The sequence below is a fragment of the Corylus avellana genome, chromosome ca2 (genome assembly GCF_901000735.1).
Source record: "Corylus avellana chromosome ca2, CavTom2PMs-1.0".
In the NCBI taxonomy this organism is placed as follows: Eukaryota; Viridiplantae; Streptophyta; class Magnoliopsida; order Fagales; family Betulaceae; genus Corylus; species Corylus avellana.
In genome coordinates, this window is record NC_081542.1 from 31,682,029 (window position 1) to 31,698,005 (window position 15,977).

The 15,977-nt window shown below is 34.2% G+C and overlaps 2 protein-coding genes across 2 annotated transcripts; one reads left to right on the top strand and one right to left on the bottom strand.

Annotated features, from left to right (window-relative positions):
* The first annotated feature begins 5,912 nt into the window (after nucleotides 1-5,912).
* On the top strand, nucleotides 5,913-11,811 carry LOC132169603 (receptor kinase-like protein Xa21). The gene is made up of 5 exons (XM_059580616.1): nucleotides 5,913-5,970; nucleotides 6,408-6,551; nucleotides 7,335-7,406; nucleotides 9,269-11,272; nucleotides 11,459-11,811. The coding sequence occupies exons 1-5, from the start codon at nucleotides 5,913-5,915 to the stop codon at nucleotides 11,809-11,811; spliced, it is 2,631 nt and encodes an 876-aa protein (XP_059436599.1).
* Nucleotides 11,812-14,746: 2,935 nt separating this feature from the next.
* Nucleotides 14,747-15,781, bottom strand: LOC132169604 (uncharacterized). The gene is made up of 2 exons (XM_059580617.1): nucleotides 15,482-15,781; nucleotides 14,747-15,283 (listed from the first exon to the last, which is right to left on the bottom strand). The coding sequence occupies exons 1-2, from the start codon at nucleotides 15,779-15,781 to the stop codon at nucleotides 14,747-14,749; spliced, it is 837 nt and encodes a 278-aa protein (XP_059436600.1).
* Nucleotides 15,782-15,977: the final 196 nt, after the last annotated feature.

Consider the following 15,977-nt stretch of genomic DNA (forward strand, 5'->3'; position numbering starts at 1 on the left):
TCTAGTGCAGCCCTAAATCTTAAAGAAAGGGACAGAGGTCAAGAGACAAACTTTGTGAGGGGCAGATCTAAATCCAAGAAGGATATGAGCAAATCCAGGTTTCGGCGACAACCTGAGTGTTAGAATTGTGGCAAGACAGGCCACTTCAAGAAGAATTGTAGAGAGCTAAAGAAAAAGACTGACAACGACGCCGCAAATGTCGTGGTAACAGAAGAAGTGCACAATACCCTACTTTTATCTGTTGACAGTCCTTTTGACTCTTTGTTCTTGGACTCAGGAGCCTCTTTTCATACCACACAAATCCGTGAAGTTCTTTAAAATTAAGTTGGAGATTTTAAGATGGTATATTTAGCTGATGGAATAGTTTTGGATGTTGTGGGCCTAGGCAATGTTCGCATTAGAGTTAACAGTGACTCAGTATGGAAGTTTTAGTAGGTCAAACATGTTCCAGAGCTAAAGAAGAATCTGATTTCGATGGGACAGCTTTATGAGAAAGGGCATTTGATTCATTTTCACGGTAGAAAGTGGAAGGTCAGCAAGGGAGCCAAGATTTTGGCTCGTGTTATAAGATGGGTACTCTTTATATGACCACGAACAGCAGAGATACAATTGCTGTTGCAGATACGGGTGCTAACTCAACACACTCACCGCTTGAGCAAGGTAGATCACCAAGATTCGACGTGTCATAGTCTTACTCGAAATCGAAATGCCCAAGTTCCATTTATCGGTTGCGAACTTTCTATGTTTAAGGATACAAAGATTATAGACTAAGACCTTGTGTGATAACCATATTACTCACACCCATAGTCATATTCAATGTTATCCTAGGACCTTTCACATGCATAATAAATATGATGAGCACTTTGGTAATAACCATGTAAAAGACATTTTATACGTCATATGCTCAAAATAATTTAATCAGTGAATACAACATATATTCATTACAAACATTTGAATGTCAACATGGATATAAAATCACTGAGATTCAGGGAACAATCCCCAACATCAACCTGAAGCCTCCAGTTTCGCTTGATCAAGGTATATCATCAAGATTCGATGTGTAATAGTCTTTTGCAAATGGAACGCGTAATTCCATTACCGACTGCAAACTACTCAAAGTTTAAGACTACAAGGATTATGAACTAAGACCTAGTGTGATAACCTCGTTACTCACACCCTTAGACCATATTCAATGTAATCCAAGGACCTTTCACATGCATAACATATATAACTATAATAAGCATGTATTATATGCCATATGCTTAAATAATTTACTCAGTGAATGACAACTTATATTCATTACAAATATTGAATGTCAAACATAGATATGTTATCTGTGAGATTTAGGACATAATCCTCAACAAGTTCTCACTTGCCCTTGATTCAAATGATGCACACATTTGACTCCCATTCATTCTAAGTAATATTTTAAAATATTCTATTGCTAGGTGTTAATGAACGGGTCTGCCAAATTCTCAACCGATGGAATCTTAGCCACAATTACATCTCCTCGAGATATTATCTCTCTAATGAGATAAGACTAGCACTCGGTATGATTCCCTCTCTTATGGTTACTTGCTTCCTTGGATTGTACAACTTCTCCCATGTTGTCGCAAAACAATGTAATAGGAGACTGCTCTATCCTAATAACACCAAGATCAACTAAAAACTTCCTAAGCCATATTGAATTCCTTTCTTACCTTACAAGCCACAACACATTCAGTTTCCACAGTGGATCCAGCAATACATGATTGCTTAACACTTCTCCAACTAAGGGCTCCTCCACCTAGGGTATAGACATACCTTGAGGTAGACTTTTGGGAATCACGATCTGACTGAGAGTTAGCATGTGTGTAACCGATAGCTGTCAAATCATTACAAGGGTAGACAAGCATACAATCCCTCGTTCTCCGAAGATACTTGAGTATATGCTTCACCACTACCAAATGTGGTGGCCCATGGTTTGACTGATATCTGCTCACCATGTCAACTAAAAAACATATATCTCATCTAGTGGATAGTATAGCATGCATGAGGCTTCCTACAGTCTAAGCATAAGGAATTACCCTCATCTGCTCTTACTCTTGAGTTGTCTTACGACATTGCTCCTTTGTAAGGGGAACTCCATACATAAGGTCATAGCATGCTAAATCTTGCTATGACCTTGTGTATGTATGCAGCTTAGGATAAGCCTATCATCATATTCCTATGATCTTATAGGATCTTGATCCCAAGGCTATACCTTGCTTCTCCCAAGTCCTTTATATCAACCTTTTTAGACAATCAGATCCTTACTATTGATAATGTCACCACATCATGTCCAATGAGCAAGATATCATCAACATACAACACCAAAAATGTAACTACTTTATCTTGACACTTCTTGTACACACATGGTTCATCTTGGTTTTCTTCAAAGCCGAACTGTTTGATTGTCTCATCAAACTTGATATTCCATGACTGGGATGCCTACTTAAGTCCATGGATGGACATTTTTACATACCATATCCTCTTGGTTCTCAGCTATAAACCCGTCTAGCTACATCATATAGAGGTCCTCGTGAAGTTGCCTATTCAAAAAGGCAATATTGACATTCATTTGCCAAATCTCAATGTCAAAATGAGCGGTGATGGCCAAGAGTATTCAAATGAATTTAAGCATGGCTTCTGGCAAAAAGGTTTCCTTATAATCGATCCATTCTTTTTGAGTAAAAAACCCTACAATTTTCATTATATATATATATATATATATATATTATGAAATTTATCAATTGAGGTAATTATGTGAGAGCATAAGCTTTTTCTAGTTTACACTTAAAGATTTTTCTAATTTGAATAAATTTTATGTGGAAATGAAGCAAGGTGTTCAGTCAATTGATAAATCCACAAAGTGAAATTAATTATTATATGTGCATTAACGTATGTAAGCTAAGGCACCAAAACAACCAAAAAATAAACTTAAAATAAACCAAAACAATCAAATTGAGTCTTAAGTCAATTGATTGCACACTACAATTGTCCTCTAATTGTTATTTGATAACTATAGTAGTTTTTATTTACTCAGAAATTTCCAAAGGAAAAATATTAAAATGAACAAAATTGAAAAATAGAAAAGCCGAACAATCGAGAAACCCCAGAAAACTAAGAAAGAATAGTACACAAAGAAGAGAAGCTGAAGTACTACTGCTAGACTATAGGCTACAGAGTTTACCCAAAAGCTTAAGCTAATGGGTTTGGATCCATTTACGTATATTAACTACTCACATTGTTTATTTTTCCTCAATACGGGGTACAACATTAACATGTGCAGTCATAACATTTAGTGTTTTTATAGTTTGTACTCACTTAGGAAACTTCTGTATTTGTTCTAAATGGTAATTTTTTTATAGATACTACCCCATCTGCTTTGCTTAGGTGCAAATAACTGCAATATTTATTATTGTGGGTTAATAATTTCATAAGAAAACTACTATCAGAAACTGGGAATTTAACCATGCTTACCAAGTTATACCTTAGCCATAACAATTTTGAAGGGTTGTTTAGTGTTCTTTTAGCCTTTTCAAGATTAAATTTCAATATTGGTTTCTAAATGGAAATTGTTTTGAAAACAACTACAAATTTTATGGTTCTTGTTATATAAATTCAAAAGAATAGTACCTTTGAAAATTGGAAACTTAAAACATTTTTTGCAACTTTGTTCAAATGCAAATAGCTGCAATATTTATTGTTGTGGGTTAATATTTTCACAGGAACACTACCTCTGGAAATTGGCAACTTAACCATGCTTACTGACTTATACCTTGGTTATAACAACTTTGAAGGTTTGTTTAGTGTTCTTTTAGCCTTTTGTAGATTAAATTTCAATATTTGTTTCTAAATGGAAGCTGTTTTATAGGTACTATCCCATCCACTTTTTTACATGCAATCAACTGCAACATTTATGGATTGGACAAAATAACTTTGAAGGTATGCTTAGTCACGATTTAGTTGATTGTTTATATGCATGACATCATTGATATAGGATATGTGCCTTTTATTTCCTTTCAATTTAAAGTAGAAAATAATATTCTCAACATACAAGGAAACAAAAGGTTTAGGAAAAAACGAAATTTCCTGAGGATGGACTGATGGTAATCTAATTGTCTATTACTGCTATGGTGTGCCCCCATTGGGTTGGGTATGTCGGTTGGGTTCTTTAATTTGGCTGCTTGCAAGCACAAATCAAGCAATGCAGTGAAGATGTGATTCCAGTCACTCTGTAGGAATAAAAATAAAAATTAACAAAATACTAAACTTATATGCTTTGTTTTTCTCAACAAAAGCAACAAAATAATCACCTATCATTTTATCTGAAAAGAGATTAAATAACACAGCATAAATACATGGTGTTGATGCAGTTTCCGGTATGCTGTATGAGCTCTTGCCCGCTTCAACTCTTCACGCTTCTCAGTACACCTACAGCATAATAAACAATCAAAAGAGCTCATTGGGGATGTTCTAGTGGATTCTCCTCCGATGCTTAAGCTAGTTCCTTTGGTTCAAGAATCTATTCCAAATCAATTGTTCAACTTAATGGTGCATATGTAGGGGCATGCTTAGAGCACTAGCAGTAGATGCCCTATATGCCATTTCCTTTCCTATGTTTAGGGAAAATTTAAAAAAAAAACCACAAAAATACACCCACATCAAAAGCCCTATATTTAACGTACACCAAAGGGTATCTACAGTGTTTCCCAATGCATTGGGAAACACCATAGATACCAAATACTTTATTAAATTATAAACAAATCATTATCTCTCCTCTCTTCTTCACATGTCTCAACAATTCTCTCTCATATCTTCTCTGATTCATATAGGAAAAAATAAATGAATCTATTGTGAAGTGTTTTTTTTATAGGGAATCAAAAAGTAGTTTTATTCCCTAAATTGTGGAAAAATGGTTGGGAAGCTGTTACTAGTGCTCTTATAGGATAGGTTGTTGGAGCCAAAAATGTCATCTTGGCTAGGAATCAGGGATTTGAGAGTGATTATCGTGCGATTGGATCTTTCACGTGATACTGTCGTTATTCAAAAGATATCACATTCATATCTTTCAAGAATTCGAGACTGCCACGCTAGGTTAGTGTTAGAATATACGGAAAATATAATATATTTTCCGTATATTCCTTAATTACGTTGATATCAAATATTCTCTATTTTAGGGCTGATTGTAATCAAATATTGGGAGGATTTGATTACTATACTTGTATTCAGACATTACCCTACAAATAGAGACCTTTGTATTATAGACAAAAAAAAGTTAATGAGCACAATGTAGCTCTTAAGGGTATTCCGAGTGGTGGACGTAAGTGTCTAACACCGAACCACCAATAAGTTCTTTGTGTTCAGTCTCTCTCTTGCTTCCGCGTAATATTTCCACATCATCATTATTTCAACAGTTAGAACATAGGGGAAAAAATGTACATAAATTTGCTCCATTTTTTTTCCTTTCATATATATATATATATATATATATATATATATATTAATGTGCTTTAGGGTCAGTTTTTTGTTTTTAATTCGAGAAATTATTTTGACATCAAGGTAATAATAATTTTAAGCTTTTTTTTTTTTTTCTTCTGTTTCTGCAGTTAATTACGTTATTCCTCCCTCAAACTACTATCTCGACCCCTAAAACGACCACTTTGTTACAATTAGGTTTCTGAGTAAGATCTAAGCATTAAATATGGATCGAAAATGAGTTGCATGCCAGGATCTAGATATACTAGGGGTGAAAAGGCGATTAGCGGTTAACGGTTTTTCCTAACCGCTTTCAAAAGCGGTAAATTAACCGCCCGCTTTTTCACCTCTATTCGATACTTGCCCATTGTCCATCTCCCACATTAAACGAACTATTTTGAACCCACTACACAATGATAGTTGGTCATTTGGCACTCCCTCCATCCAGAACCTCCTACACAAAACAAGAAGGTGGGTGACTGCTCAGCCTCTTGAACAATATAGCAAGGGGTGGCCGCTCGTACCCCTTGCATCCTCAACATGGGGTGGCCCTATATATATCCTTAAGCAGCCAATCCTCACTGACAAGCGAGTGGCCTCCTTGCACAAGAAAATCAGAGACCAAAAAAGAAGCTTGCTAGTCCTCTGTTGTGCCCACAAGATCCACAACAGAGGACTAGCAAGCTTCTTCTTGTTTTTTTTTTTTTTAAAGGAATTTCAAACTATGTATTTCAATTCAGGGTAAATTTGTCACTAAAAAAATGCTTCATTGTCAAGCGCCATAGATTCCGTCAATTTTAATGCCCATTGTGTATTGCCTTCTTAATTTAAATTTGCCCATTGTTCTTTTAGTTTTTAGTCACTTAGGAAACTTTAATATTTGTTTCTAAATGGTAATTGTTTTACAGGGAATATTCCATCCACTTTGTTCAAGTGCAAACAATTGCAAAGTTTACACTTTTCGCAGAATAAATTCACAGGAAGAGTACATCCAGGAATTAAGAACTTAACCATGCTCACATGGTTAGACCTTACCAACAACAACTTTGGAGGTATGTGTAGTCCGGCTTTAGTTCATCTGAAAACTATTTATTTATATATCTTTCAATAAAGTAAAAAAAAAAAAAAAAAACACTCAAATATAATTAACTATCTCCATGGGTTGTTGTAAAAAACAAAAGGAAATAATCAAAAAACATTGCTGGCAGTTTTAGTCACAGAAATTTGCACATCAATAAGACATCTGAGAAATTTTTCATCCGATGTGAAACGCTAGGGCTCATTGACTAGTAAGCAATGGTCATTGCTTCCTTAGTCCACACCCACTTAACCAAGTTAAGCCATTGTGTATTGCCTTCTTAAACCATGTTTTATACAATAAAAAATGTTCCCACCATTATTTTTCCATGCATTTTGTGTGACTCAATTGAATACACCAAGTCACTAACCAAACAGTATTTGATTAATTTAAGACAAAAAGTGACCTTAAAAAACTTGTGTCTTGACCTCTTGTATTTTTTTTTTTTTCCTTTTCTTTCTTCCTTTTTCTCGTTCTCCTCTTCTTTGCAAATTTAAATCTAAGACTTACAAAATACAACTTCCATGGCTCATGCTAATAGAAAATTAACAATATTTTTCGCATAGCTTAACTAATAAAATGCACACTCAACCGACGAGGTGGCCAATAGGCTTGTGAGTGAAAATAGCGGGTGGATTGGCTTTTAGGTATTAATTAGATCTTAATTTGAAGTTTTTGTTGAGTGTATGTACGACTCATTTAAAGTACATTATTTCTTCTTTTGAATAATAATGTATGATTATTCATATTGTGCCAGGTGCAATACCAAGTGAAATTGGAAACTTAACTATGCTCAAAAAATTATACCTTGGCAACAACAACTTTGAAGGTATGCTAAGTCATAATTGAGCATATTGAGTATATGGATGCTATCATTTATTAAGGATATGTGCCTTCTTATTTGCCTTCTTGAAGCTGCTTAAAATAACAAATGCCACCCTCAATAATTTGCTATGCACTTCGTTGAATCATTAGCAAAAATTATATACATCGTCAAAAAAAAAAAAAAAAAAAAAATTGTAATTTGGTCACACTCATCACATTGTATTTGTTTAGTTTAAGACAAACACTGACTCAACAACTTATGTCTTCGTCTCAAGACTATTTATTTACATCTTTAGCTCATGAAGTAGAAAAAAAGAAGAAGCTAAAACATAAATATAATTGATTCTCTCCATGATTTGTTGTTAAAAAACCGAAATTATTGATCACAAAGCATTGTTGGCAATTTTAGTTAGCAGAAATTGAATTTAGTAAGTGTTGGAACTAGTCGCTCATATTAGAACACTAGTGGAAGGCCAAGTAGACGGAAGCGGAGTGAACGTCGCTATCGTAACCTTCATGGAGTGGGAGTATTTTGGGGATTTCCAAAATACGTCCATACAATTAGGGTTTAGGGTTTTTCCTATATATATGTTATGATGTAACCTTGAATCATTAATAACAAAATATAGCCGCCTCTCTGTGGACGTAGGCACATTGCCGAACCACGTTAAATCCGCGTCTCAACTCTCTCTTAATCTCTCACTCTTTTAATTTTATATTGTTCATCATTGTTGTGCACGATAACAACAGTAAGTTATTCAGGAAATTTTTTGTTAGATGATAAACCATTTAGCTAGAATAAATACTCCATAAACAAGTTGTTTTATTTGTATTGGGTTTGTGGATTCATATCTCAAGGCTATATATGTACTTATGGATTTATGTGCATAAAAAAACCGAGAAGGAAAAGATTTATTAGGTAAATTTCAAATAAAGAAATATTTTAATTGAACAAATCAAAATGCATCTTGCGTGATGCAAGAGGACTTGCAAAAGTTATATTGTCTTTGCTAGTGAAAACAAAATTTGACAATTGAACACACTAACCAAACTTGTATTTGATTAGTTTAAGACAAAGAGTGACCTTAAAAAACTTGTGTCTGGATCACCTCTTGTAGTTTTCTTTTTTCATTTGTTTTTTCCTGTTTGCAGTTTTAAATCTAAGACTTACAAAATATCACATCCATGGAGCCCAAATAAGAAAATAGGGGAAAAATATAAAAAAGCCCCCTAAACTACCAGCCGTTTTCGATTTAGCCCCCTAATGTTTCAAAAGTGATAAAGTAGCCCCCCAAACTACCAAACTATTGCATTTTGACCACTCCGTTAGTCAAAACCGTCAGTTTGGATGGAAATTCAAAACGACGTCATTTTGTTGGGGGGCTACTTTATCACTTTCTGAACATTAGGGCGTTAAAATGAAAACGGCTGGTAGTTTGGGGGGCTTTTTTATATTTTTCCCAAAAATTGTTTTTTTCATAAAAGGGCATTGTAGTAACTTACCCATAATAAAACGACGTCGTTTTGCAGTTTCTGTTCAAACTAACAGTTTTAACTAACGGAGTGGCCAAAATGCAATAGTATGCTAGTTTGGGGGGTTATTTTATCACTTTTAAAACATTAGGGGGCTAAATCGAAAAGGGCTGATAGTTTGGGGGGTTTTTTTATATTTTTCCCATAAAATAGTTATCACCTGGCACGTGAAACAAGGATAGAGGGCAGAGTGGCTTATTTGTTAGCTAACTCTTAATTCGAAGTATTAATTAGTTTATTAGACATCAGTTCACTTGTAATTACGATTCATATAAAGCACATTATTATTTCTTTCGAATAATAATGCATGGTTATTCATATTGTGCATTGCAGGTGCAATATCATTTGAAATTGGTAATCTACAAAACCTTGAGATCTTCGATATCGGTGAAAATAAATTTATTGGTCCAATTCCATTTGAGATCTTTAATATCTCAACAATCCGAGAAATTGATATGAATTTGAATAACCTCTCGGGCCATCTTCCATCAAATGTAGACCTCTTCCTTCCAAATCTTCAAGGTCTTTATCTTGCATCAAACAAACTGGGAGGAACAATACCCAGCTCTATCTCCAATGCTTCACAAATCATTAAACTAGATTTGGGCTTCAACTCATTCTCCGGTTTAATTCCTAAAGAACTTGGTAATTTAAGGCTCCTCCAATATCTCAGCCTAACAAAAAATAATTTGACCATTGAATCTTCTACTCCAGAGTTCAACTTTTTCTCATCTTTGTCAAATTTAAGATATCTAAGAACCTTAGGATTGTCATATAATCCACTGAATGACATCCTTCCTAGTTCCATTGGAAATCTTTCTACTTCTCTTCAAAAATTTCACATTGTTAATTGCAATATTAAGGGAAACATTCCTAGAGACATAGGCAATTTAAGCAACTTGATCACTTTGGCCGTACGGGCCAATGAATTTTCTGGACCTATTCCAACTACAATGGGAAGATTGCACAAGGTTCAAGGTCTCTATCTTTCTAATAATAGACTAGAAGGTCTCATCCCATCTGATCTTTGTCGTTTACAGAGCTTGTTTGCATTGGATTTAAGTGATAATGAGCTTTCTGGACCTATTCCTGCATGTGTAAATAATCTCACTTTTCTAAGAGCTCTTGACTTAGGTTCCAACCAATTAACTTCCTTGATTCCCATGAGTTTATGGAGCCTTACATATATCTTGGAGGTTCACCTCTCATTAAATTCTCTAAGTGGCCCTCTCTCATTTGAGATTGGAAATTTGAAGGTCTTGAGAGTATTAGCGTTATCAAGAAATCAACTATCGGGCAATATCCCAACAACAATTGCTAGCCTCAAGGATATAGCTAATCTCTCATTGGCGCACAATCGATTAGAAGGCTCAATTCCTAAATCATTTGGTGAATTGGTAAGCTTGGAATTCTTGGATCTTTCAAGTAACAATTTATCTGGAGAGATTCCCAAGTCTTTGGAAGCACTCTCATACCTTAAATATCTAAATGTCTCTTTCAATAGACTACGAGGAAAAGTTCCTATGAGAGGACCATTTGTAAACTTCTCCGCTGCATCATTTATATCAAATGATGGACTTTGTGGTGCTCCTCGACTGCAAGTTCCCCCATGTAAAGAAGGTGGTTCTCGACCAAAAAACACCGCAACATCATGTATACTAAAGTATGTATTACCAACAATTGGGTTAACAATACTTGTAGTTGCTATTGTATTATTATGGACAAGATGCAGAAAAAGGAATTCAAAACTTCCACTGGAGATAACCTTGTTACCACTAGTGACATGGAGAAGAATTTCCCAACAAGAACTTTTACAAGCAACAGAAAGGTTCAGTGCAAACAACTTACTTGGTAAAGGGGGCTTTGGATCAGTATACCAAGGGACACTTTCAGATGGAATGATTGTTGCAATAAAAGTTTTTAACTTGGTAGTAGAAGGGTCCTTCAAGAGTTTTGAAACAGAATGTGAGGTACTATGCAATATTCGACATCGGAATCTTGTCAAAATCATCAGCACATGTAGTAACATGAACTTCAAAGCTTTTGTATTGGAATACATGCCTAATGGGAACCTAGAGAAGTGGCTGTATTCTCAAAACTATTGTTTAAGTATCGTACAAAGACTACATATAATGACCGATGTCGCATCAGCACTGGAATACCTTCATTATGGTTATTCAACACCTATTGTTCATTGCGATTTGAAGCCCAGCAATATCTTGTTAGATGAAGATATGGTCGCACATGTTGCTGATTTTGGCATTGCCAAATTGTTAGGTGATGGGGATTCTATGATGCGAACCATGACTCTTGCTACAATTGGGTATATGGCACCAGGTGATGTTTTTTACCTAAAACTTGAACTTGAATATTTGTCATTCTATTCAATTCATGCATACACAGATAACTATAACCTTTTGGTAGAATATTGACTTTAGTACTTTATATCTTTTAAAAAAAATTCATTGACTATTGCGCAATACAAAATTATATTCTCATGATTAATTGCTATGTTGCATATAGAGTATGGGTCAGAAGGAATTGTTTCTACAAGAGGCGATGTGTATAGTTTTGGTATTTTGTTGATGGAAGCTTTCACAAGAATGAAACCTACTGATGACATGTTTGCTGGAGAAATGAGTTTGAAGCATTGGATAGAGGAATCATCACGCCTTTCTACAACTACTGTAGTCGATGCCACTTTGTTAAGCACTGAAAGAGATTATACTTCTATAGAAGATTGCATATCATCCATAATGGGGTTGGCGTTGCATTGTTGTGCAGAGTTACCTGGACATAGGGTTAATGCAAAAGATATTTTAATCACACTCAACAAGGTCAAATCAAAATTTCTAAAAGATACAGAAGGATGCTAGTTATATGACAACATCTGGTTTGTCTATAGATCTTTTAATGTTCATACTTTTGAAATAATATAACAGTCTTGAGACTCCTCTAAAGAGATTTGTTTATAACCGTTGCTTTGCTATGGTAGATAATAATAGTATTATAAGTGTTATAGTCCATGATTGTAGTGACTTTAATTAGCCGCCAATGGGTATTCTAAGCTAGTTCCAAAGTGTTGAAGGCAACAAAATGATTAGCTTTGCTCTCAGGGACACAAATGAGAACAACTGTGGGATTGTACTTACATTATAATATTTTAAAATCATCATTTCTATTAGAATAAAGACGAAGTTTCTACTAAATCTAAAGGATGAATAATGTTGTAGTCAGCATTCATTCATTTGAGCAAATGGGAATTGAAAGGACTAATTAAGTTTTACTCCGATCCCCTGATTATCTAGAAAAAGAAATAAGCTTCCATAATTTTTGATTGCTTAAAATTGTTGTTTTATGTAGAATTGATTTCTTGAAATATTTGTTACATGTTAATTTAAAATTATAATTAAATTATTTTTTTGATTGAAAATGTGCATTAAATAATTTAAATCATAAGGACTTGTGCTTTAGACTATTCTTTTTGGTACTTGTAGGACTTGTGTTTTGATCTTCGTCTCATGAGTTCTCATGATTGTGAGTTTTACAGAGGACTCTGTTTTGGCAGAGAGTCTGTTCATATATTTACATCCTACTAAACGTTATGGCCACCGTTGGGATAGAATAGAAAGTTGCATTGAGAATAGCATATTTCATAGAACACAAAAGTATTTCTAAAACTTATATATATATACACAAAAATTCAATGGTGTGTTTTTGTTGATTTTGGATTTATATTGTATAACTTAGGCTCCTTTTTTTCGATGTAAAACTTTTTTCTGTCGAAAACTATTTTCAGCCAAAACATTTTCTTGGAAAACGTTTTCCGGTGTTTGGCGCGTACGGAAAATCACAAATTTTTATTTTTTTATATTCAATCACTTTAATTTACGAAAATGTCCTAACTGGGTCCCGACGAGTCCCGACTGGGTCCAAGCGGGGTCTCGACTGAGTCTCGATAATGTCCTAACCAGGTCCTAATGGTGTCACGATTAGGTCTCGGCTAGGTCCCAACGGGGTTCCAACAACATCTTGGCTGGGTTTGTCAATTTAAGAATAAGATGGTTAAACTTGAAAAATGATTTACGGTTTTCAAAAATGAAAACTATTTTTCGAAAATTAAAAAGGCATTTTGGTTAAACAAAAACTATTTTTCGTTGACTATTATTTTCCATCACACCAAATACTCGAAAATACAAAAAATATTTCCATAAATCATTTTACGCTGAAACAAATGGATACTATTTTTTGTACAACAAAGAAGAATTGATTATTTGATTTCTTTAAAAATATTGGTTTCATGGTAATTTTATAATTAAACTAATTGTTAGATAAAAATGTGCATTAGATTGTATTTTAGTTGACTCCAATCATGAGTTGGAAATAAATATATAAGTTATTATAGCACATGAACTTTTGAATGGCAAGGGATGATCAAGATCATGATGTGGTTTTGTTCCAGGCTGTTTGTCCATCAAGTGTGATTCGTCATCAAAGGTTTTTTCTTGATTATTTTGTATTCGCCAAATTTATTTCGAAGAAGGTTTCGGACGAATCATTTTATTTTTCTTTTTATTCAATATACATTAGAAGTTCACGAACAATAATTTGTTCAAAAAATAAATTGTGCTTGAATACTCGGTTCGTCTTCCCTTTAAAAGATGACAGTCGTACTCAAAATCTTCGCTTATAGAGTAGCAACTGTCTTTATAGACAAATATGTCAAGATTGAAGAAAGCACCACAATAGAGAGTCTAGAAAAATTTGTTAAGTAGGCGGTTTCAATTTTTTTCAACGAGTACTTAAGGTTACCGAACAACATTGCCATTACCAGATTGTTAGAAGTTGGCGAAACACATGGTTTTTCACTCATGTTGGGGAGCATGATTGCATCCACTAAAGATGAAAGAATTGTCTGACTAAATGAAAATGTCTGTTTTTTGGTCATATTCATGAACCAACAATTATTTTGAAAGCAGTGGGGTTCATATGATATTTGGATGACACGTGTTTTTTGGGTTACCCAATTCTCAGAATGGCATCAACATGCAAGAAATGTCTTCTATATTTCTCGAGCTCGTTGAAAGGAGTGCTCCAATTAATTACTCAATCAATGGGATACTATTTAGGCAATGGTACATATCCACAGTGGTCAAGATCAATTCTATTTTTACAAGGAAATATGAGAAAATATTTTGCTGTAGCCCAAGTCAACAAGGACGTATATAGAATGCATTATTAAAGACATAATAATGCATTACCTGATCATTGAAAATGAGTGAAATATCGACCATGTTATTGACTTCAAATATGAACAACTTCATGAAACTCCCCATATACCAATCTCTCACATTATAGACAAAGAAACTCATTACAACTCCAATTGAAACTCGTTAAGCATTTTTGAAAATTGCAGTCAATTGTAAAAACTTTGTAATTTGCAATACTTATTTAGCATTATTGTATTTTTCAGTTTTTTCAAGCTTAATATCATGCCAATCCATTAATATCATTTGTCAAAACTAAAATTACTGTTATTAAATTTTAATTTCTTTGTTTAGTGTGTGTTTTTTTTAGACTCAATTATTTACCCGACATATATTATGGACTATGACTATCTATTTGATCACCAACTACCTGACATATTACATAAAATTTACAAAGATGAACTAATCCCTACACATCATACTATCACTCCAATTTGTTCAACACCAATAACAAAGTAAGATATAGAATTTCATTTAACAATTACCTTAAAAGAAGATGAACTATCTTCATAGTAACATGATCAGTTAAACACTATTTCCTCCTTCAACTTTCAACGATTTTCATTTGGCGATGTTGAATATATTCTTTTTGAAATTTAGACAAGCCACTTGTATCCATCAGTATAATTTTGTCATCCTTCCTCTCTTTTTCCGCTCGAAGCTTTTCTTGCTTAAATCGAAGTCTCTCTTGCTTGTGCTCGAGAAGAATGAGAAGTCTCTCTTGCTCTTGAACAAATATTTCCCCAATAAGTTCCATTTTCTTCTCTTCATTTCTCTCATTTAGTATCCCTGCAACATCCACACTCGCACTATTTTTCCTATTTTGTTTATTCAATCGTTCATTTTCAACCTTCCCTCCTAGTGGTCTCTCCGAATCTACAAAGTTATTGGTGAAGATATCATTTTCCCCGATATTTATCGAATCTGGAGTAGAAGGAGAACATGTCAATGCAAATAGTCTTTTTCTCGATTTTACCTTGTCATTAATCAATTTTGGTTGGCACCTCAAAACATTCCAACAATGTTGAAATTGAAATGAAGTTTTTTGAAATTTGTGAAACATTAGTTTCGCCTTGGCAATCTGCAAAATTAACAAATAGAAAATAATTAGACCCTTATCACTACTGGTGCATTGATGCATTGACATCACATTCAATAGAATTTATATCTTGTCTTGCTCATTCACACCACTTTGATGCATTACTTCAATCTCGGCCAAGTATCTGCAAAACTTTGCTGAGCTCTTATTAATTAGTGACCATCGATTCAATAGAGATACCTGAGTTTGTTTAGAAATGAAGGTCTTATTCTCGTGGAAGTACTCCCAAATTCTCCTCCAATATGTAGTGTGGTTTTGCTCATTTCCTTCCATTGAATCCAAATTAGTATTTAGCCACGCCGATACAAGGAGATTATCTTCTTCTATGGTGAAGTTACTACCCCGTCGTCTCCTAGCACTAGATTCTATTTCAACTTGGGATGGAGACATTTGATCCATTAGATTTGAAGATCCCAAAAATTCATTATCAAGCCGAGACCCCTCATGCAAACTATTGGTTAAGTATGAGTCTCCTTCCATTTGCGAGTCCATTAATAGCCTACAACACAAGTTCATTTTGGAAAAGAGGTATAAATTAAGAATCATGCTTATTGTTCATTCTAAAACTACATGGATGGAAACATAATGCATCATGTACCATAAATCCAACATATTGTAGGTCTAAAACAACAGGAATAGAAACATAAACAAATTACATGCACAAATTGAAGCAAGT